Genomic DNA, 23,529 nt, shown 5'->3' with positions numbered 1-23,529 from the left:
GAACTGACTTTATAACCGCAAGCGGCAAGATGATTTAAAAGGGCAATGGAGGCTTCCCGCAGTACATTTAGAGAATCGGAGGCCAGCAGAATGTCATCAGCGTAATGAAGAAGGGTGCCCCCGGGGGTTTCTAGGTGGCTGCGGTCCTCAGTGAGGGTGGCTGCTAATACCGTTGGACTATTTTTGTACCCTTAAGGCAATCTAGTCTAGCCTAGCTAACCCCATTCGAACCCGAAGACTGGATAGGATTTGGGGGCAGGGCTAACACTGAAGAATGCATCTTTGATGTACCACACCTGTGAAGACTGAAGGGTGGTCAGAAGGGTGTAGGGGTTGGTCATCACAGGATGAATGGAAACGATGCAGCGATTAGCTTCGCAGAGGTCCTGAACAAATCTCCAAGTCCCATCTGGTGTAGGGACTGGCAAGATGGGGGTGCACCAGGGAGATGGATGGGGATGAGGACGCCTGCTTCTAGGAAGAGGTTAATGAGTGGTTGGAGACCTTGGCACACCTCCATCTGGAGAGGGTACTGGCACAGGGAGACTGGATGCGCATCGGGAAGCAGCTCAACGGAGTGAGGGACAGCATAATGGGCTAAACCAGGATCGCCAGTGTACCAGACCTCGGGGTCGATGAAGGGGGCACATTAGCAAGGTCATCATTCTGTTGAGACCCCCCAAGGAAGCAAAGAAGGTCTGGCTGGATAGGAGGGAGCGAATCGAGGTAGCACACATAAGACTGCTCTGTTGGGAACTCTACTTTGACACCATCAGGGGTGCAAGAAACACCAGCATTGAGCTTGCAAAGCAGGTCTCTGCCCAAGAGGTTAACTGGGCACTGGGGCATCACAAGTAACTTGTGAGCCAGCTGTGGCCCTTGTGGGCTCTCTATGGGCAGCAAAGGTGTTACTGGAACCTGGTTGACCGTTCCACCCCATGATAGTCTTAGTTTCTGTGGAGAGCTGGGGTGTATGGAGGTCGGTTAGGACGTTGAAAGTGGCTCCCGTGTCAATGAGAAAGGACAAAGTCTGTCCCCCGATTGACAACTCCACCAGAGGGCCCGGGGATGACCCCCTGGAGGCCAGTCAGGCTTCCTGATCGAAGGTGGTCTCCTCCAGCCTGGCCATGTGAAAGGCTGATGGGCCGCCTGGAAAGTTAAATGCATCCCAAGGGGAGCGGGGAGTGTGAGACCAGTTGCTTGTAGCGCTTCAGGGTAGGAAGGGGTTATTTTGTCGGGGTTGAAAGGCTGGAGAGAACTGTCTGGTCTGGCTGGGTTTGAAGGCTGGGGCAAGTTGCTGCTGCCATCCTGTCACTGGCTCATACTGAGACTGCTGCCAGTTCGATTCAGGCTCAGCTCTGGGTTGCCAGCCTGTCTCCTGCTCATTCCAGGGGCAGTCCCTTCTCCAGTGTCTGCGCTGGCCACAGAGGGCACATTGGTTGTGCGCCAGGCTCTGGTTCCTTCCCTTCCTCCCCGGCTTCTGATCCTGATCCATGAAGTGGCAGAAAGCATCTTTTAAATGGGCAAGAAAGTCTGTGGGGGACTCCGTTGGCTCCTGGAAGGTCTGATAGACCCGATTGAAATTGATTGCTTTTGGTACACCGGTCTTTAAGCCATGCAAGAAGCATTCTCGGGCTGAGGCAAGAAGACCGGGGTGCTCATTGGCATCAATCTCTCCCTGCGGGTTGGCAAAGGGATCTGGCCAGGTTGAGGTATATTCCCCCCCCCCGCGGCTGTCGTTTTCCGGGTACCCCATTCCTCAGCAGCCTGTTTTAAGACCTGTCGTTTTGACTCTGCATCTAGGAGAGCCGAAAAGAGAGTGTAAAGATCAGAGACATTTGGTCTGTGGGTGGCAATGATCCTTTCAACAAGCTCCACATAGGCTTGGGGAGACTCTCTGAATGGAGGTAGGGAAGACTTCCAGTTGAACAGGTCACCGGTTGTAAATGGAGTGTGGACAAAAACCACCTGATCCTTTATAGGAATCTGTTGGAGGGGAGTCATTAAGCTGTATTCAGTCCCCACCCTTGTGGGAGCTGGGCTGTCATAAGCGGTGTAGAGTTGAGTGCTCCAAAGGGAGCTTAATCGAGCCATGGGGGAGAGATCGCGAACACTGGGGCTGGGCTGCAGCTCCCCCGACTGCTCCGGGAGGGTCTTCTTCCTCAAGGGAGGAGGAATACAGTGCAGGTGGCATCGGGGCTTCCTCCTGCGGAGGCTCGGAATCAGGGGTCAGGGTAAACAACCGTGGATCTGGTGCAGGGTCGTCATCTGTCATTGCAGAATGTGCACTGGGCAGGTGGGCGATGTAAGGTGGCAGGTATTCATCCTCTTCTTCCAGGTCCGAAGACATCATCTTCGGGGTCTGGCACAAAGAGACGGTGTGTGGCCTCTGTCCCTTGGGGAGCACTGTGAGACCACATCGGGCTGCCAATTGGGCTTCTCCCTTAACTCCCAGAATGGGGAATGATAGGATTTTTCGCTGTGCTTCCCTTTCTTAGTCATAAAATGGTCAATGATCAGTAGGAGATGGTACTCCAGCAACCCCTCTGTGGGCCACTGGCTACCCTCGCCTAATTCGTATTGAGGCCAGGCGATCTGACAGAAGAGAAGGAGCTGGTCCTTGGACAGTTTCTTGGTGCCCTCAAACCGCTTCCAGTTCTTCATGACACCTCCCACGGGACCCAGGAGTTTGCTATGACTCCGGCCCATGTTTTCTTCCCAACTAAAGGGTTTTGTCGCTCGTCAGCATGAGTTGTCTTAAGGATCTTGGAAGCTTCTCACCCCGAGGAAACCTGCAATCCTCCCATATCTTGGTTGGGAGCCCTACTGACACTTAAGGAAGGGTGTTATGCGACGCAGCACTTTCCATTCATGACAGAAAACAAGAGGGAAGGGGGGTGGATGAAAGAGTAAGGGGTCTCTTAAGTCCTGACAATGAGGGATTTAAACAACTTTTGCTTTGTTCAGCCTGGCCCCTTCCCTCGCACACAACACGATCAGGATCTGCATATTGACACTTAGCTGCCTCCACTCACACACAGGAGTTATGTGCTGTACTCTTATTTCACCAGCTATACTTACAGAATGAATCGCGATTCGTGCTCGTTCCTTCCCAGCTGTGGGCAACCTCCTTTGCTGGCAGGGCGTTCGGGTAAGCAGTTCACCAGGCCTGCCGTCCCCTCGGAGAGTGGATTCTCGCCGACCAAAATAAAGCCGGGTGCGCACTCGAGAACCAGATTTCCAACTGGGAGTTTTCTCCGGGAAAGCTGCTTGCCAAAGGCAGGGAAGACCTAAACACGGGCTTCCTGTGCCAACGAGGTTGGGATGAGTTTGGGGGTAAAGCCCACAGCTTTGTTGCCCCACATTGGGCGCCAGAAATGTTGCACCCCAATTATCCATAGAGACCAATGACAGACAATTGAGAGGAGGTTGGATGAAACTAACAGCTCTTTATTTGATTAAAGGTAGAACCAGGTGTGTAACTCCGCACCCAAATGGCAGGGGGGGACTACACACACCTCAAAGAGGCAAGCAGTAAGATTTATAACCTTCAGGCAACTACGTTTTACAATAAAGTTACATTTCGAACATGTGATGCTTCGTTGTGCATTGTTCTCCATTTGCAATACATCAGTAATTCTCTAAGCGCAGGCGCGTCTTAGCTTGTCAGTTTCACTAGCCGGGGAATACAGTGTACCTTATGTCAGATAAGAGTTCCGCATGTCCCTGAGCAGGGGGAAAGGAGGGGAGAGCTTCAGCCTTGGAGAGGAGGGTCTGAGCGGGCTGTGTGTGTGCTGCTTTCAGGCACTTCAAGTGAAGGGAGGGGGGAAGGGGCTTTGCTTGGTGCTTGCGTGTCTGCTCATTCCCGTGTCCATGTGAATGCTGGGAACTTATTCATAGACACTTCAAGACCACCAAGGAATACCAGGGTTGCTGTGTAGAGGAAGGCACTGGCAAACTACCTCTGTTAGTCTCTTGCCATGAAAACCCCAAAAGGGGTCGCCATAAGTCGGCTGCGACTTGAAGGCACTTTACACACACACACACAATGTGTATTGGAGTCTGTTTACTACTGCCAGATGCTATAAATCCAACTGTGGCTTTGCCATATATGTTAATCATCCCTTTAGGGTAGAATGGCAATACTTATGACTGCCTTTGTAACTAGAAAAAAATAACTGAGGTAGCTGAAAGCAGAGCATTCAAAAGCATACAGTGAGCTGTTCGGCCAAGTTGACATATAGCTTCACTTTCCTTACAGTGAAGAAGACATGTTCAGCATCAAATTTTGTATGCAACAGTGGGCAGTGTATACCAAACAGATGGCAGTGTGATGGAGATCCTGACTGTGAAGATGGGTCTGATGAAAGCCCTGAGCTGTGCCGTGAGTAGACAAGCCCTTATACTAATAGTCACCAGTATATTACCAGTCTTAAAAGGAAGTGGCAGATTTGTGTATTTGGCATGCTATTTTCCTCTGTAGTATACAATTTATAGAAAGATGAAATGTAGCATGCCTACTTCCAAGTAGATGTATTATGGCAATAGTATCTTAACATCTAATAGAAAATTTGTTTGGACCTCTGCATTTTAAGCTGCCTCCTACAACTTCCATTCAAGTCTTAAGCTGCCTCCTACAACCTTAAACTGTGTTTGCAGACTTCAAGAACACAATTTTTATCCTCATGCTTAAGACAATAACTTAAGTTCTCATAAGTGAAAATCAGTTTTCAAGCAGTCATATAGTGTTGACCAGGGATCCCCAGCATGGTGTCTGTGGGCACCGGCACCTTCCAACACTTTTTCTGGTGTCAACCAAGTATTTTTAGGAAGTGAGTGGGGCTAGGTAGGGCTTTTGCGCAGCAAGGCTTCTGACTATTGGAGGCTTGATTGTCTGTGCAGATTTTTTAGGTGTTGCTTTGGCAGCAACTGCCACCACAGCATGATGATCTATACTGAAGTGAAGCTGTGGCAATCACTTTGCGGCTGGCTCCACCTCCTACGGCTGCCATTTTGTTGCTGTGCCCACCATGCTGTGGCAGAATTCCAAACATGCCCACAGGCTCAAAAGGTTGGGCACAGCTGGTGTTGACAAATAACCTTGCATAAGCAGTAAATTCTAGCTCAGAAATGGTATTACTCACAAATGCTTTACTCACCCTAATAGGGCTCTTGAATTGGGTTAAATGTATCAATACAATACATGGAATAAAAATACAGAGAAGCCCATTTTCTTTTCCCCTGCACCCAGTGATCCAAATGCCTTCTTGAACAAGCCTTTCCTTCTAAAGGTCTTCCCCAAGTAGATAGGCAGGCTTCCCCAAGTAGATTGTCTAATTTACCTAAACAGACCAGAAAGCCATCCTTTAACATTAATCTTAATCCTGTCTCAACAGACATGAGAACATGTCGGCTAAGTGAAATCAGCTGTGGTGCTCGATCAACTCAGTGTGTCCCAGTGTCCTGGAGATGTGATGGTGAAAATGATTGTGATAATGGTGAAGATGAAGACAACTGTGGTAAGCCTGAGTAGATTGCGATGGATGACATAGCCATGTTTCTGAAACAGATCAAGGACGACATAGTGATTGGCAGGAGCAGTGCTGCTCCATCAAGGCAGCAAAGCAACTCTTTGTGGTTTGTAATGATTCCCAGGTAAGCTAACAGATACCTGAGAGAGATGATACCATTAAACAAAGGAGGAAGCAGCTAGGTGGAAAGGGAAGAGAAAAAAAGCAGTAACTATAATGGATCTACCAGTGCAGAAGGAACCAGGCTGCCAGCAAGGAGTTCCCAGGAAATTACTTTCTACCCTCCTCAGTTCTCTACCTGACCTCTGTCCAGCATCTGAAGCAGCCAGGGTAGCTGCTGCTGCCTAGCTGACTGTTGTGCCTCACTTCATACCTGTTAGGATTAATTGTGAGGAGGCAGAGGAACAAATGGGTATTGAGAAGCGGATTAGTGGGTGCCATTATGCCTCTAGTACCACATTGAGGATTTCTGGGCTACAGCATCCTTGATATAAAATTAACCTGGTCACTGTAGTCTACCTGTAGGTAACAAAGTGCCAAACTGGAAAACAATGCTACTTGGTCAATATTTATTAAAAGCATTTATAGCCTACCTTTCTTTATGGTTAATCTTATTTTTGTGCTTCCCTTTTAGCCAATGTAACTTGCAGTGCAGAAGAATTCACGTGTGCCAATGGGCAATGTATCTCCAAGAACTTTGCCTGTAATGGTCAAGATGACTGCAGTGATGGTAGTGATGAAGTGGACTGTGCACCACCTACCTGTGCACCTAATATGTTCCAGTGCAAAAGCACTACCTGTATCCCAGGTAACTGGGTATGTGATGGTGATGTAGACTGTCCTGATGTGTCGGATGAATCTCTAGAGCAGTGTGGCCGTCCACCTCTCCATTCTGCAACATGCAGCCCAAATGAAATGCAGTGTGGGACAGGGGAATGTATTCAAGGCAAATGGCGTTGCGATGGGGACACTGACTGCAAGGATGGAAGTGATGAGATCAATTGCCGTGAGTAACAGACTTCTGTTCTCTGTGAAGGGAAGACTCTTGTTCCCTGGCTCTGAAGAGGAGCTGAATTGGTTGCTAACATCAACACACTTTCTCTTCTAGCTTCTCTGACATGTAGACCTGACCAATTCAAATGTGACGATGGCAGCTGTATCCATGGTACCAGGCAATGTAATGGAGTAAGGGACTGTGTAGATGGCTCTGATGAAATAAACTGTAAAACAGGTTAGTAAAAATGGAGCTGGCTAGTACCAAAGCCATGATGGCTTATGGCCTGAACAGTAGGAAATTGGCCTAGAAACAGTCTCCACTAGATAACCTTTTGGTGGCTGTAAAGTGGAACTCTGGCGTTCAAAGCATGGTTTCTTGACCTAGGCATTTCTAGGGGTGGGCTTCCACTGTAGCCCAAAACTCTTCATGGTCTCTTCCCAATGTTTGAGGAACAAAAAATTATGTGGCAGTCCATACTAGTGATAAAATGGCTTAGTTGCACAGCATGGGAACAGACTGTTCCTGACTGCAGTACCTCTTCTCTCCCACCTCCAGCTGTCCAGTGCAGTGGACCTAATAAATTCAAGTGCAGGAATGGGGAGTGCATAGAATCCAGCAGGGTATGTGACCAGCAACTAGACTGCCGAGACTGGAGTGATGAACCACTGAACGAATGCAGTAAGTTACAGCCTTAAGCAAATTAATCATAATGATAGGGTCAACTGTCTGTTTCTTCAGTTGAGGATTGAACAATAGCTTGGTCTGATGGGAATAAGATCCTACTCAAAGTGTACAGAGATCTAAATATAGTTGAACTACATCAGCAGTTGCTTGACACTTTCTGGCTCCAAACAAGCTAGGTGGTCTATTATCTTTCCGACTAAACACTCAAGCAACACCCAGCTCTGACTGGTCTCAATCCACCAGCATATTCTCTGGATCTCCCTCCCTACCCCTTGTGGCAGATTCATTACGGACACAACCATATTTTTGTAAGGGATTCAAGTATCGTGTACAGATCAGCTGTGCTTGGAAGGGGCAAGTAGGATTCCTAACTTCAATTTCTCTTCCAGATGTAAATGAATGCCTGGTGAACAATGGTGGCTGCTCACACATCTGCAGAGACCTGCCTATTGGTTATGAATGTGACTGCCCTGCTGGATTTGAGCTAATAGACAGAAAAACCTGCGGAGGTAAAGAAGCTATGTCAGTGGAGTGGCAGTGGTGGTATACAAGGTAATGAGGCTAAACTGTGTCCCTCTTCTAGATATTGATGAATGCCAGAATCCTGGTATCTGCAGTCAAATCTGTATAAACCTGAAAGGAGGTTATAAATGTGAATGCAGCCGTGGGTATCAGATGGATTTGGCTACTGGAGTGTGTAAAGCTGTTGGTAAGTATCTCAAAGTATGCAACAAAGCAACTGCTAGTCTACAAACCCCTGAGTTCCGTTTCTTTAACTTGAGATGTTGGGGATTGAACCTGGGACATTTAGCATGCCAAGCAGTTGCTCTATCACTGAGCTACAGCCTTTCCCTTGGTATGTTCACAGTAAACCTGTTCCTACACAATCTGACTCTAAAACCTTAACATCTAGCACTTGATCTCATAGAATCATTGAGTTGGAAGGGACCACCAGGATCATCTAGTCCAACCCTCTGCACAATGCAGGAAATTCACAACTACCTCCAACGCAGACCCCCACTGACCCCTACTCCATGCCCAGAAGATGGCCAAGATGCCCTCCCTCTCATGATCTTCCTAAGGTCATAAAATCAGCATTGCCATCTAACCTATGTTTTAAAACCTCCAGGGAAGGAGTGCTTACCACCTCCCAAGGAAGCCTGTTCCACTGAGGAACTGTTAGAAAATTCTTCTTAATGTCTAGATGGAAACTTTTGATTTAATTTCAACCCGTTGGTTCTGGTCCAACCTTCTGGGGCAACAGAAAACAACTCGGCACCATCCTCTATATGACAGCCCTTCAAGTACTTGAAGATGGTTATCATATCCCCTCTCAGTCTTCTCCTCTTCAGGCTAAACATACCCAGCTCCTTCAACCTTTCCTCATAGGACTTCGTCTCCAGACCCCTCTCCATCTTTGTTGCCCTCCTCTAGACACAGTCCAGCTTGTCTACATCCTTCTTAAATTACGGTGCCCAAAACTGAACACAATACTCTAGGTGAGATCTAACCAAAACAAAGTAAAGCAATACTATCACTTCACGTGATCTGGACACTATACTTCTGTTAATGCAGCCTAAGATCGCATTTGCCTTTTTAGCTACCGCATCACACTGCTGACTCATGTTCAGTGTTTGGTCTACTAAGACCCCAGGATCCTTTTCACACACATTATTGCTAAGACAAGTCTCCTCCATCCTATAATTATGCATTTGATTTTTCCTACCTAAATGCACAACTTTACATTTATCTCTGTTGAAATGCATTTTATTGGTTTTAGCCCAATTCTCCAGCCTGAGAAGATCATCCTTTATCCTGGCTCTGTCTTCTACCATATTTGCTCCCCCTCCCAATTTAGTATCATCTGCAAATTTAATAAGTATGCCCTCTGTTCCTTCATCCAAATCATTTATAAAGATGTTGAACAAAACAGGGCCCAGCACAGATCCCTGAGGAACTCCACTAGTCATTCCTCTCCAAGTGGATGAGGAACCATTAACAAGCACTCTTTGGGTGTGATCTGTCAACCAATTACAGATCCACATTACAGTAACAGGATCTAAATCACATTTTCCCAATTTGTCAACAAGAATATTATGGGGAACCTTATCAAAAGCCCTACTGAAATATAGATAAACTATGCCTACAGCATTCCCCTGATCCAGCAAGGTAGTAACTTTCTCAAAAAAGGAGATAAGATTAGTCTGACATGACTTGTTCTTGAGAAACCCATGCTGGCTCTTAGTAATCAGGTCCATCCTTTCTAAATGCTCAAGAACTGACTGTTTGATGATTTGTTCCAAAACTTTTCCCAGTATAGGCGTCAAGCTGATGGGTCGATAGTTACCCGGGTCCTCCTTTATCCCCTTCTTGAAGATGGGGACAACATTTGCCCACCTCCAGTCTTCTGGCACTTCACCTGTTCTCCAAGAATTCTCAAAAATAATGGACAGAGGCTCAAATTACATCTGCAAGTTCTTTAAGTACTCTTGGATGCAATTTATCTGGCCCTGAGGACTTAGTTTCATTTAAAGAAACTAGGTGTTTGTGCACTACCCCAATGCTAATACTAGGCTGCAACTCCCTTCCCTCATGTGTTCTGTTTATGCCATGTTGAGCACCGTTTCCCTCACAAGGAAAAGTAGGAACTGAGCAGTTCTGCCCTCTTCATCTCCTTTTACAATTTCAGGGGTTACCGCATTATGTATTCCCAGCAATGTATTAAGAGTCTGAAAATGTTATTAAAAACATTGCTTTAAAAGGGGTTTTGGATGCCACGGCTAAGAAATGGTTGGATGATGTCTTCACAGCTAAAGGGGCCAAACAAAGTGCGAACAGTATTTTTTATAACATTTTCAAACTCTTAATACATCTGTGGGAATACATAATGCGGTAACCCCCTCACTTTCTAGTCCCCACAGTGGGCTTATGTCCTTGTTCTTATTCTTACTCTGTACATAGGAAAATAACCCTTTTTTGTTGTGTTTAGCATCTCTCACTAGCCTAAGCTCATACTGAGCTTTAGCTTTCCTAATACTCTCCCTACAAGCATTGTTATTTGTTTATATTCATCTTTGGTTATAAGGCCCTCCTTCCACTTCTTAAATGAGTCTTTATTTCTAAATTCTTTAAAAAGCTGTTTATGGAGCCACCCTGGCCTATTTAGGCTCCTCCCATTTTTCCTTCTCATAGGAGTGGTTTATGATTGTGACTTCAGTATTTCATTTTTAAGAAACTCCCACCCTTCTTGTATTCCCTTCTCCTTAAGCATTTCTGACCATGGGGTTCTATCCAGCATAAGTTTAAGTTTGTTAAAATTTGCTTTCCTAAAGTCCAGTCTATATGCCTGACTACGTACAGTTTTTCCTTTCCCCAAGATTGTAAATTCCAAGATTACATGGTCACTACTACCTAGGGTGCCTGCTACTTTAACCTCATCAACCAGTTCTTCCTTGTTGGTGAGAATCAAGTCTAAGATAGCAGACCCCCTTGTTTCCCTGTCCACTTTCTGGGATATGAAGTTACCAGCAAGAAAAGTCAGGAATGTATTGGATCTTGCATTTTTAGCAGAGTTGGACTTCCAACAGATATCTGGGTAATTAAAATCTCCCATGACCACCATGTCCCGTTTCTTTGAAAACGTTTAAATTTAAACTGTTGTTACAGGAAGAGAACCATGTCTGCTATTCAGTAATCGCCATGACATCAGAAAGTTTGGCCTGGAGAGAAATGAATATATCCAGATTGTGGAAAACTTAAGACATGTTATTAGTCTGGATGCAGATATGACAGAGCATAAACTCTTCTGGGCAGACTTTGTGCTGAAGGGTGTCTTCAGGTAAGTGGTTCCCTGTAAGATGGAACATAAAAGGAGGGTCATGGAAGTTCAAGTAAGCTGAGTATTTTGATATCTGATATAAGGACCATAAATCTCAAATTAATACAGAATTTGCCCTCTTTGCCCTGATACTGCACTGATCTTGATGGTCACCCAGTAAACATGCCCAGAATTAATACAGCTCTTGGAGAAGAATATGCACTTCAGTTTTCAGGTGGTAGTAAAGAGGTTTGTGTTAAATACACCTTGATCACTTGGTGCAGTAGAGCACCATTCTTGTCCAAGATCAGTTCCAAGAAAAAAAACCCAGTGGCCTATGTAGTCTAGATACAGGCAGCAAATCCTCTTGTCTTCAAATCAGGAGCTTGTTTCAGCAGCTATGCCCAAATTGATGGCAAAGTTAGTGATGGAAAAACTATCTAGCTTATGTTAAATGGCAATTTAAGTTGAAGTACCTATGCAATCCTGGATCCCAGAATTGTAACATCTTGGGTTATCATATGCCTAGGCAATTGCCAAATGGGATTTACTCTAAATATAGTATAACAAAAGCAAAGAATAAATTATCAGTGTGCTTAAAATCTAGCAGGGTATACCCAGACTCACAGAATTCCTCTCCTTCCCAGTGCCTCCGTTGATTCTCATGACAGAGTCGGCAAGATCTTTAGGACCACGGATGATGTGCAGAGTCCTGGAGACATTGCCATTGACTGGATTTATAAGAACATCTACTGGATTGATTCCAACTCAATATTGGTGGCTAACCTTCTTGGTACAAAAAGGAAGATCCTGTTTGACACAGATTTCAAAGAGCTGGCCTCAATTGCTGTGGATCCTCTTTCTGGGTGAGCATCACAAAGATTCTTGTGCATTCTGGAAGCTGAGCCTTGGGTCCATCTGAAGCCTGAAGTGGTTTCAAGTGCTGTATCAAGGTATTTATGTACAAGTATTGGTGATAATGAATAAGTTCATACAATTTGAGGAGACTGAGTAAAGCCACCAAACGTTACTGAGTCTTGTGATTTCATAGCTACTTCTGATGGTGTAGAGCTACTAAATGACATGGTGAGGAAGGAAAAACAGCAGTCACTAACAAACATGCAGAGGTGAAGGCAGAGATGAAAGCAGAGAAGCTTCACATTTCATTCATTAACATAGTTCACTGGTGCTAGAAAAAACAAATTTCCATGCAACAAATGCTGCATTAGAGATGGCTGCCCCTTTGTGGATAAAATGGCTACCAGTGGCAGTTGGTAAAGCAAGAACTAGACTCCTGCAGGAAGGCTCATAGTGATGCACTGTTTTTCTTACAGCTTCATGTATTGGTCTGATTGGGGTGAACCAGCCAAAATTGAAAAAGCAGGGATGAATGGTCTTGCCAGGCAGCAGATTGTAACAGCAATCGAGTGGCCGCTTGGGATAGCACTAGGTATGTTACCTTGGAATTATTTTTTAAAAAATTCCTGGAACTGCTGATGAAGTAGAATTTGTGTTTTAAGAAAGCATTGCTGGGATGTGGAACTAGACTTCAAAGCTATACACCTCACCCACTGCAAATATAGCTAGTAGTCAGCCTTTGGGTATGCCTTGCCTTTTTGTAGTGGTCTTGAGTTTTGGCATTGTTCTGAAACAAGACTTAGTTAAGTACAGCCTTTGTGTTGGCCTTAACTGTGCCCATTACTTAAAGGCATTATTGGAAAGCTTAATGAGTCCAAACTTAAATGCATTAAATCAAATAGGCAAGCTCTTGCTAAATCATGACTTCAACTGTGCTGATGTTTTATCCTTCTCTTTAGATCTTGTAAAGAATCGTCTCTACTGGGTTGATGCTAAACTGCATACACTGTCCAGTGTGGATATGAATGGCCAAGATCGTAGGGTTGTGCTGCAGTCTCATGAATTTCTTGCTCATCCCCTTTCTCTGACAATATTTGAGGTATGAATAAAAACTTACAATGACATGGGTTCGGTAATGGCAAGAGTTTAATTTGAGATGCAAAATTTGTACAGTGAGACTTATGAAAGTAATAGAAGAGGGCACTGAATATGTTACACAAGTGAGAGTACTCTACATATTTCTAAGGTATGTGTTAACTTGATTCTAAACAGGGTAATTAGAAATGCAGAAAACAATCCTACATACTGAAAAATCTTTTTGTATCCCAGGATCGTGTCTTCTGGCTCGATGGGGAAAATGATGCACTGTATGGTGCAAATAAGTTCACAGGAGCTGAAGTGGCAACGTTAGTAAACAACTTGAATGATGCTCAGGATCTCATAGTGTATCATGAACTTGTGCAGCCTACAGGTAATGTCAGTGGAGTCAATTGTATAGCATTATTAGCAGGGCTGACTTCTGGTTGCCGAGAGGCCAATGAGGCTAATAGCTGGCCCATCTTTCATATCCTGCTTAAAGCTCCAGGCCCTGATTTAATTCCGGTTGACCTTCTGAAAGCAAATCTGTCTTGGTGGAGCCTCATTTTGGCCTCACTTTTCACGCAAATAAATAACACAGGAGATATTCCCGTAGCATGGAAACATGCAATAATTGTGCTGCTTTACAAAAAAAAGACCAAAAAAAATATCCTAAAAACTATCGTCCTATTAGTTTGCTTTCATCAATAGGTAATGTATATGCAGCCTTCTTGCAGTCGAAATTATCAAACTGGCTAGAAACCAAAGCAATAATACATCCTAAACAAACCGGGTTTAGGAAAGGCACCTCTGTCTTGGAACATAGTCTTATATTATATCATCTTGCAGTTAAGTATTCCTCATATCCAGGGGGCTCCTTGTATGTTGCCTTTATGGATTTAAGGGCAGCTTTTGATTCAGTGCCTAGAGGCCGATTGTGGGCTAAATTAAAAACCACAACCATAGATAAAGCTTAAAAATCAGCCAGAGTAATCTTTTATGAGAACCCTACCACTCAGGTCCATTGTGGAGCTGATGGCCAACTTACTCATAGCATTCACCTCTTAAAGGGGGTGAAACAAGGTTGTCTTTTGGCTTCCATGCTGTTTAATTTCTATTTTAATGATGTGATTCCATTTATCCAAAAGACAGCTCATCATGCACCAATATTAGCTGGTCATGAGGTTCCTATTTTGCTTTATGCGGATGATACCGTTCTTTTGTCTAGATCTGAGGTGGGCCTTCGTAAGACTATTAATACTCTCCCGATTGCAATAATCAATAAATAATACTCTCCCGATTGCAATAATCAATAAATAAACCTATCAGTTAACTATAATAAATCAAAAGTAATGGTTTTCTCGAAGATCAAAGCAAAATGAAATCCATGGAAAGTTGAGGGGGGAATTAGAGATGGTGTCCCAATTTAAATATTTGGGAGTTAATTTTAGTTGAAATTTGTCTTGGAGACCTCATCTTAGCTTGGCAAATAAAACTCAAAGTAAATTTGAAAGCTTTGTTAAGGTTCTTTTATTCCAGGGGAGGCCAATATGTTCCTATGGCTATTACAGCTTTTAATGCCAAGTTTTTATTTGGCGTTTCCCTCAGTTTTTATTTGGAGCTTCCATTTGGATTAACGAAGTTACGGAGTCTATTGATAACATACTTATACATTTTCTGCGGCGTTTGACAGGCTCTCCAAAGTGTGTGGCAGGAACAACACTTAGAATGGAACTTGCACAGTGTTCTTTTGAAGCTAGGGCCTGGATTGCTGCCTCCAAATTAAGGCTGAATGTTTTCTACTCAACTTCTAACACCCAAGGGGGCCTGTTATATAGATTAAAGGAGGATAATTACAGAGGGACGTGGGGAAGATATATAGATAGCAAACTGGTACTGCTTGATCTCCCACCATTAGTTTTTAACAACTTAAACTTTGCTAAGCGCTTAAACTAAAGGTCAAGGGTGAGAAACCTTGAGTGTGTTAGCACCACATTCCATGCTAGGCGCTTATGTTCTCCTCTTGCACTGGTGATTCCCCTGCCTGAGACCGTGCCCTCCTGTGTGAGCCTGCTGACAATCCCAGGCCATAGACGTGCCTTTATGCTCGCCAGACTAAATTCTTGTCCAACTGCAGAATTGTCCGGTCATTTTGCAAAAATTCCCTATTCTGACCGAGTTTGTGAATATAAATCTGGAGATACTGGGACTCTGCACCATCTTTTATTGTTTGTCAACACTGGTCAGCTCCTAGGTTGCATTGGATTACTCAATATTGTCTAAATATAAACTTTAGAGTCCTGGGTGATAACCCCCATAATGGGAGATTCACCCTGATATAACTAGTTCTGTTGCAAGATTTTTGTGGGAGGTGATGTCGCTTAAACGTCAAAATAAAATAAGCATGTAGGCTGCAAGATGAATGTTGGATTAAATGTTATGATTTGAATGATCCCAGTTCAATGAGGCTGGTTCAGGGGGAATACATTGTTATGGTATTAGTGATATGTTTAGTAATTACAGTTACTGTGTTTTAACTTTAACTATATATTGGGTATTGTAAATTGATTATTTGGTGGTGGTTTATTTTATGTATTGTTATGGTTAAGCTCAAGACCTTTGGTCAAAGGAGCTAGTAAATAAATGGAATGGACCCTGCTTAATATTCAGTCTAGAGGTTTACAAATGCAAGTAGGGTGACCCAAGGGAGCATATAGCATCTGATAATAAAATGATAGGTTAGCACCTCTTGACATAACCATGCACTGGGGATGCATTTCTCCTGTTTGAAGACTGATGAGCCTTTTCTACTGTGAGAACCTGAGCATGCACTGCGCATACCCTAGGGTTGCAATATGGTTTAGTAGGCATTAGAGAGACTTGGTGAGACAATTCCCGTGACTGGAAGGTAGTAGTGGTTGGATATGAGTTGTTTAAGAACAAGTGGAAAGGTCGAACAGGTGGCAGACTGGTGCTGTATGTGAGGAGAGGGTTTCCTTGTCAAGAAATACTGGAGGAGGAGGGTGACAGCCCAGTGGAAAGTATCTGGGTGAGGATAAGGGTAGGAAGGACAAACAATATTGTGGCTGGAGTCTGCTACAGACCTCCTGGCCAGTGTGAGGAGGAAGATGCTACCCTCCTTGATCAGATTGACAAGGTATCCAAGCAACATGACCATGTAGTTATGGGTGATTTCAACTTCCTTGATATGTGCTGGGAGATGAACTCACACAAGTTACTCAGCTGCCTGGCTGACAACTTCCTTCATCAAATGGTAGAGGTAGCTACAAGGGGGTAGGCCATACACAATTTAATATTGACCAACAGGCAAGAGATTGTACATGAGATAAAGATGGTGGGGACCTTAGGGAGAAGTGACCATGTCCTCCTAGAATTCTTTTTGCTGTGGGGGACCAAGGAAGTTTATAGCCACATATGTCTGTTAGATTTTTGGCAGGGCACATTTTAATAAACTCAGAGGCATGATGAGAATCATTCCATGGACAAGACTGCTGGAGGGGAAAGGAGCAAGTGAAGGGTGGGCTCTCCTAAAACAAAAGCTCTTGCAAGCTCAGGACCTCACTATTCCAACAAGAAGGAAACATGGTAGAGTATCCAAGAAGCCAATGTGGATGAATGAAGAACTTAGGGTTGCCAACTGCCAGGTAGTAGCAGGACATCACCTGCTAATTCAACTGATCTCCAGCTGATAGAGATCAGATCACCTGGAGAAAAATGGCCGCTTTGGCAATTGAACTCTACGGCACTGAAGCCCTTTCCAAACCCCGCCCTCCTCAGGCTCCACCCCCAAAATCTTCGTGATGGCAAAGAGGGACCTGGCAACCCTAGAAGAACTCCATAAAGAGCTAAGGGAGAAAAAGGAAATGTTCAAGAAATGGAGGCAAGGGCATACCTCTAAAGAAGAGTATCTGCAGGTTGCTAGGCACTGTAGGTCAGTCATCAGAGAGGCCAAAGCTCACAGTGAGCTGATGCTGGCCAGGTTACAACAAGAAAAGTTTCTTCAGATATATGAAGAGCAAATGCAAAGGAAAAGAGGCCATAGGCCCACTGTTGGGTGAAAATGGAGAAACTCTGACAGAAGACAGAGAAAGCAGAAAGGCTCAATGCCTACTGTGCCTCAGCTTTCTCCCTGAAAAAGAGAACAGGCTCATCTAGAGATGATAGTAAGCAAGCCAAAGCATCCGAGCTGCTGGCTGACATAAACAGAGAGGTGGTTGAGAAGCACCTGGCTGCATTGAATGAGTACAAATTCACTGGGCCAGACAGTATACAGCCGAGAGTGCTCAAAGAACTTTCTGGAGAGCTTGCAGAGCCTTTGTCCATCTTCTTGACCTCTTGGAGGACAGGTGTGCCACAAGATTGGAGGGGGGTGAATGTTATCCCTATTTTCAAAAAAGGGAGGAACGATGACCCAGGAAACTACAGGCCAGTCAGTTTGACTTCTGTCCCCGGGAAGATACTGGAGCAAATAGTAAAGAAATCAATAGGCAAGCATCTGAAGAACAGCTTGGTGATCCAGGGAAGTCAGCATGGATTTGTCCCCAACAGGTCCTGCCAGACCAACCTTGTTTCCTTCTTTGATAGAGTGACGAGATTACTGGATCAAGGGAATGCAGTTGATGTTGTTTACCTGGATTTCAGTAAGGATTTTGACAAGGTTTCCCATGATATCCTGATGGGTAAACTAGAGGACTGTGGAATGGACCCTAGGACAGTTAGGTGGATAGTGAACTGGTTGCAGAACCTCACTCAAAGAGTAGTTGTCAATGGCATATCATCTGAATGGACAGAAGTGTCCAGTGGGGTGACACAGGGCTCAGTTCTGAGCCCAGTACTTTTCAATATTTTTATAAATGATCTGGATGAGAGTGTGGAGGACTACTAATTAAATTTGCAGATGGCACCAAATTGGGAGGAGCAGCAAACACACCAGAAGATAGAATACAAAGATCTGAACACACTAGAAAAGTGGGCGGATGTGAACAGGATACCATTCAACATGCAAAAGTGCCGAGTTCTACATCTGGGTAACAAAAATGAAGGACATGCATACTGGATGGGGGATACACTTCTGGGCTGCAGTGTGTGTGAACAAGATTTTGGTGTACGGGTGAACCGTAAGTTAAATATGAGCAGCCAGTGTGATGCAGAGACAAAAAAAAGCTAATGCAATCTTGGGGTGCATCAACAGAGGCATAACATCCAAATCACAAGTTATCATAGTTCTGCTGTACATTGCATTGGTCAGGCTGCACCTTGGAGTATTGTGTGCAGTTCTGGAGGCCTCACTTCAAAAAGGATATGGACAGAATGGAGCAGATGCAGAGGAGTGAGGAGGAGGATAAAAGGCCTGGAGACCAAGCTATATGAAGAAAGGCTGAGGGAGTTGGGAATGTTTAGTCTGGAGAAGAGGAGGTTGAGGGGGGACATGATTGCTCTCTTTAAGTATTTGAAGAGCTGTCACTTAGAGGAGGGCAGGGAGCTGTTCTTGTTGGCAGCAGAAGGTAGGACTCACAATAATGGGTTTAAATTGTAGGTGGGACCAGGGGGATATTAGGGAGGGAATTTACAGTAAGTTGTTCAACAGTGGAATCAGCTACCTAGGAAGGTGGTGAGCTCCCCCTCACTGGCAGTCTTGAAGCAGAGGCTGGACAAGCACTTGTCAGGGATGCTCTAGGTTGATCCTGCACTGAGCAGGGGGTTGGACTAGATGGCCTGTATCGCCCCTTCAGACTCTATGATTCTATGGAGGGAGGCAGTGTTGCCATCCAGATGAGAACCATTGCACCAAGTTGCAGTTATAATTGTTGCTTCTAGCTTACCTGTTACATTGCTACCCACAGGAAGGAACTGGTGTGAAGAGAGTATAGCAAATGGAGGCTGTGAATATCTGTGTCTGCCTGCTCCCCAGATAAATGAACACTCTCCAAAGTATACATGCACATGCCCAGTTGGATCTGCACTACACGATAATGGAGTAAGATGTAGAGGTACTGTTATGGTTTCTTATCTGCACAAAAATCTAGCAGAGCTGAGATTTGTCTTCTGCGTAAAATATCTTACAAAATGTGTTTTTGGGCCTGGTCACTCAACAGCATTAACTCCATGCCTGGCTTCTGCATACTCATGGGCATTGCATGTTGTATTAGCCATTTGCTCTTACGTTGGCCTGTTATTGGAGCTGAACATGCACAATATTTTTTAAGATTGTCACATAAATAATAAAACCACCTGCTCCACAAGCTCATAAGATAATTAATTTTCCTCTGCCATTCAGGTAGGTAGATTTAGGTGGGTAGCTGTATTGGTCTGTAGTAATAGAACAAAACTTGAGTTCAGTAACACCTGAAAGACCAACAAATTTTTCCAGGGTATAAGCTTTTGTGAGTCAAAGCTCACTCCCAGATACTTTATAGTTTATACCCTGGAAATGTTTGTTGTCCTTTAAGGTGCTGCTGGACTCTAACTTAGTTCAGTAGAATAGCCTGTAAAATAAGGATGGGCAGAAGGTCAGTCGCAGAGTAAAAAACTATAGGAAATATTGGCTATTCATCTTGTTCCATGACTGCTGCTTGTTACAAAGCAACCTGCTTGAAACACCCAGTCTGCTACAAGATGGCCTAATTTTAGGTCCATTACACTAACCCAGTCTAGCCCTCATCAAAGGAATACAGAGGTATGAGTATAAATGCTGGAAATCAAATGTTGCATTTCTTTCTGGAATGCTGTGTAGTGAGCATCCTGGATAGTATTCAGTTTTGCCACATAGCAGCTGCCTACTTGTGGGCAGTTGGATCTGAAGTGCATAAAATCCTACCATTCAATGACACTTATCAATCTGAGATTGGTCTTGGACCATATTAAAGTTATTGATATCAATCTGAGACTTCAGTTGTAGTTTAGCCAAGAGTTACTGTGTTGAAAGTTTCTAGTCAAAAGACCTGAGCAACTTATGTTCGCAACAGTCAAAATTGCAATTCATAGCACAAATCAAACACTAGGAGTCAAAACATTAACATGCATGGTCACATTCATCTGCTATGGGTGCTCCATATTCACAAAACATTGCAGAAACCTGGGGTTTAACTGGGCTCTTGCTCTACACTTAGTTTCAGGTGCAGGAACTACTGTGACTTACACTGAGGCAAAAGACAGCAGTACAACAGAAAAACCACTTGAACCCCTTTCTGGAGGTATTGGTCCTAACATAGAGCAGTGCAATCTATTGGCAAGCATAAAGCAAAATAAATTGATGCAGACAAACTTCTAAAGCAGGGGTGGGTGGAAAGTTTGTCAGTGGTGGGGATCTTGGTCTGGTAAAGCTAGTGGCTGCTGGGATTCTTAAATCAGTAATGGCTAGAGTTCTAGTGTGATACATCAAGGCCTTTAAATTCTTGAATAACAGAGCACAGCTGGGAGTACTTGCAAATTTAACCTTGCCAGTTAAGACACAGCCAGTAGGTACATGTATTCATTAATTCTAAAAATAAGCCACTGGTAAACTGTAGGGAATCAAGACTAAACTTGGTCTATCCGTGCTCTGAGCTAACTACTCCCTTTCTGATTAACCTGTTGTGTCATACAAGATCTGTTGCCTAGCACCCAAGAGTAGATGAGGTTACCTGTTCAGAGTAATTATGAAATTGGCATACCACAACACATTGTAAACTCTGTTTTCTAGAAGACTAGCTAATGTTTTTTTCAACTTCACATAAGAAATAAGTTATCTTGATGAGTGGGGCTTGTTTACTTGGTATATAAGCTGTTTACTAAGTAAAACTATAGGCTTTTGTACTTAGTCTTCAGCATGTTCAGATGTATTTAGTCTTGCAAATGGGTTTTAAGCCATGGTTTTTGTTTCCTAGGACAAAATCTGACTAGTCCAATGTCAGAAGAGCTAGCTTCTGCTAGAAGTTCCTCAGCAGCATGGGCTATTCTTCCTGTATGTGAGTATAAAGGATAGTGTTGATGTTGCATTCTTTGCTAACATTTTGCACTACCATTTCCCATCTAAGATAACTTATTTTGGGGGGAGAGTAGCTATTGGTACTGAGATGACCCCTCAGTAGCTATCTGAGCTAGGCTAAAGACAATCTAGCCAAATGTCACAATTTCTCTTCAAGTATTGTTAGCAATGGCAGCAGTGGGTGGCTACTTCATGTGGCGTAACTGGCAGCACAAGAACATGAAGAGTATGAACTTTGACAACCCAGTGTACTTGAAAACAACTGAAGAAGACCTCTCTATAGACATTGGAAGACACAGCAGTTCAGTGGGACACACATACCCAGCAGTAAGTGAATTTCAGGTATTTAACTCTCCTTTGAGATACATGACACCTTTGAGATACACGGCACCTAAGTCAACAAGGTGACTTAGAAAAACCATGGAAAGTTGCATAACCCCTGTAATACTTAAAATATCAGGTCCACAATCTCAAAAAGGTGCCATCCAGCTACTCTTGTAATGAAATTTATTCTTGAGCTCTAATCTAATTAAAGCTGCTTCCAGTTAATGTGTCAAATACAACTTAAGTTGCAGAAGCTAGCTAATCATGAGCACTGCCTAGAAGTGTTCTCTAATCATGGTTATGATGTATGTAACAAGGCTACCAAGCTGTTGTAAAATATACCAGACCTCCTTGCTGGAGCTGGAGGGGTTAAACACTAAGCATTAATGCTGGCTGACAAAACTGGTAATGAGGTGGTCTTGCATTGATGTAAAGCTTTTTTGTTCACTCTGTATAGAACTTTACTATATAAAATGAAACATGATTAATGACAAGGATAATTCAACATCCCTTTCCTTCTGAATAGATATCGGTTGTAAGCACAGATGATGACTTGTCCTGAGTCCTCCAGTAATCGCCTCCCGATCTGTACCTTTTTGGATGGTAACCAGGCCGCTGGCTAAACAGGTCCCTTTCCATCCTGGAAGAATGAAGATATATGGAGCAAGTTCACAAACCATTTTCATAAACTAATAGAAAGTTGTGAACCATTTTGTGTAACAATTCAGCTTTTGATAGTTACTGATGACTGCAACCTTTTTATGAAAATCAGTATTGCTGCCACTGGCCATGTATAAAGCACTTTCCAAAAAGCCATATTGAATTAATGTGTCCTATAGAGGTACTACCTGTAAATAATTGTACAGGCCCACCTGTTCCTGAGAACAGACTACTAAGCACTTTGAAAAAAACACATGTAAATTATTGTAGAATTTTTCAATGGTTGGGCAATGGCAATAGGAGAAAACGGGTTACTCAGATTAATTGCCAAAAATTTATAAACTAACTTTTGTATGAAATGTGAATTTGTACTTCCTGAGCCACCTATAGGGGTGTGCAGAGGACAACTGCTCTGTATCAGAAACCACTGTAAATTTCAACACTGAAATGGGATTAAAGAGAAGCAAATCTCTATGCATCTTGACTCTTCTTTAAGATTATATTAACACTCGATGGAGTTTTCTTTAGGAAGATCTCTGATGTTCTATCACATCTGGCCTCCCTATTCTTCCCCCATGGCACTATATTATCTGGGGGATGCTGACTGTGGTTCTGAGCTTCTCTGGCTACTGCTCTCTACAGGGCGCCATGCTTTATTTATTGCAATTAATTAATTTTAGAATTGCTGTTTACGGAAGCATTTTAATGATTATAGTTTAGGTATAGTTTTATTGTAGATATGTTTTATGGTTGGCCGCCTGAGCCCAGCCTTTGGCTGGGGTGGAGGGCGGTGTAGAAATTCATTAAATAAATAGAATGGGAGGAGAAGCCATGAGCAGCCCTGGAACCTGCACCTCCCAACATAAATGCTAGGTGGCAGCCTTGCAGGTATTGCAGCTAGTGCAGAAGAAGGTATAGTACATTAAGGTGAAAAACTAAAACTGTAAGATTAACTGTACTAGATTTCATGGAAGTTCACCCAAAACTCAACTCTTACCTTAGTTTGTCATTGTGAGGGTCCTTCTTCCCTTATGAACCCTCACAATTTTTTTCTTCTTACCAATAACTGTGAGGGGTTTTAGTATTAAACCCCACACCTTTTCACCTTTGTTTGTTGAGAAGAAAGCTTCCCTTTCCCCAGCTGAAATTGAGAGGCTTAGAGGCAGTAACTGATTTTATAATTAATATAAATTGAAGTTTATTTACAGAGGTATTATTTTTCTTCAAGAGGCACAAAGCTTAGTTGGTTACGAGCAGTTCAAATCTTAAATGGTTACAGGCACAGTACTTAGTTCTCAGTACAGTTTCTTCAGGTTATTCAGTAAAATACTCAAATGTTGTTCAATATATTCATATACTCAATATATGCAGTGTGGACTCAGTTTACCCTAGCACACAGAATACCAGAGAGTGGAGGTTCATCCACAACCTTTCACACTCCTGAGATTTGCCCACCTCCTGTAGAAAACAAATCTTTCTCTCCAAACCACTGAATCAGGAGTCTCCTTATTTCAGGAGCCACTTCCCACTTAGTGACGGAAGAAAGGGTTAACTCTCTACCACAGTCTTCCCCTTGTCACCACTCAGCTTTAGT

General features: G+C 43.6%; 1 protein-coding gene across 2 annotated transcripts in view; it reads left to right on the top strand.

Annotated features, from left to right (window-relative positions):
* Window positions 1-21,907, top strand: part of VLDLR (very low density lipoprotein receptor) — a 28,802-nt gene extending 6,895 nt beyond the window's left edge. Inside the window, exons 3-19 of one of the 2 annotated variants that reach the window (XM_056848134.1) lie at window positions 4,262-4,384; window positions 5,397-5,519; window positions 6,166-6,537; window positions 6,640-6,762; window positions 7,084-7,206; window positions 7,602-7,721; window positions 7,796-7,921; window positions 10,879-11,050; window positions 11,677-11,895; window positions 12,364-12,479; window positions 12,847-12,986; window positions 13,217-13,358; window positions 18,829-18,975; window positions 20,095-20,178; window positions 20,851-20,931; window positions 21,109-21,278; window positions 21,802-21,907. In XM_056848134.1, coding sequence (XP_056704112.1) covers window positions 4,262-4,384; window positions 5,397-5,519; window positions 6,166-6,537; window positions 6,640-6,762; window positions 7,084-7,206; window positions 7,602-7,721; window positions 7,796-7,921; window positions 10,879-11,050; window positions 11,677-11,895; window positions 12,364-12,479; window positions 12,847-12,986; window positions 13,217-13,358; window positions 18,829-18,975; window positions 20,095-20,178; window positions 20,851-20,931; window positions 21,109-21,278; window positions 21,802-21,837 — 2,417 coding nt within the window. In that variant the 3' untranslated portion in view covers window positions 21,838-21,907. The remainder of the gene's footprint in view (window positions 1-4,261; window positions 4,385-5,396; window positions 5,520-6,165; window positions 6,538-6,639; window positions 6,763-7,083; window positions 7,207-7,601; window positions 7,722-7,795; window positions 7,922-10,878; window positions 11,051-11,676; window positions 11,896-12,363; window positions 12,480-12,846; window positions 12,987-13,216; window positions 13,359-18,828; window positions 18,976-20,094; window positions 20,179-20,850; window positions 20,932-21,108; window positions 21,279-21,801) is intronic. The other variant, XM_056848133.1, reaches the window with a different exon arrangement.
* Window positions 21,908-23,529: the final 1,622 nt, after the last annotated feature.

The sequence above is a fragment of the Euleptes europaea genome, chromosome 4 (genome assembly GCF_029931775.1).
Source record: "Euleptes europaea isolate rEulEur1 chromosome 4, rEulEur1.hap1, whole genome shotgun sequence".
NCBI classification, from domain to species: Eukaryota; Metazoa; Chordata; class Lepidosauria; order Squamata; family Sphaerodactylidae; genus Euleptes; species Euleptes europaea.
Note: the sequence above shows the minus strand (reverse complement) of the source record. Positions and strands in the feature narration are given on the sequence as shown.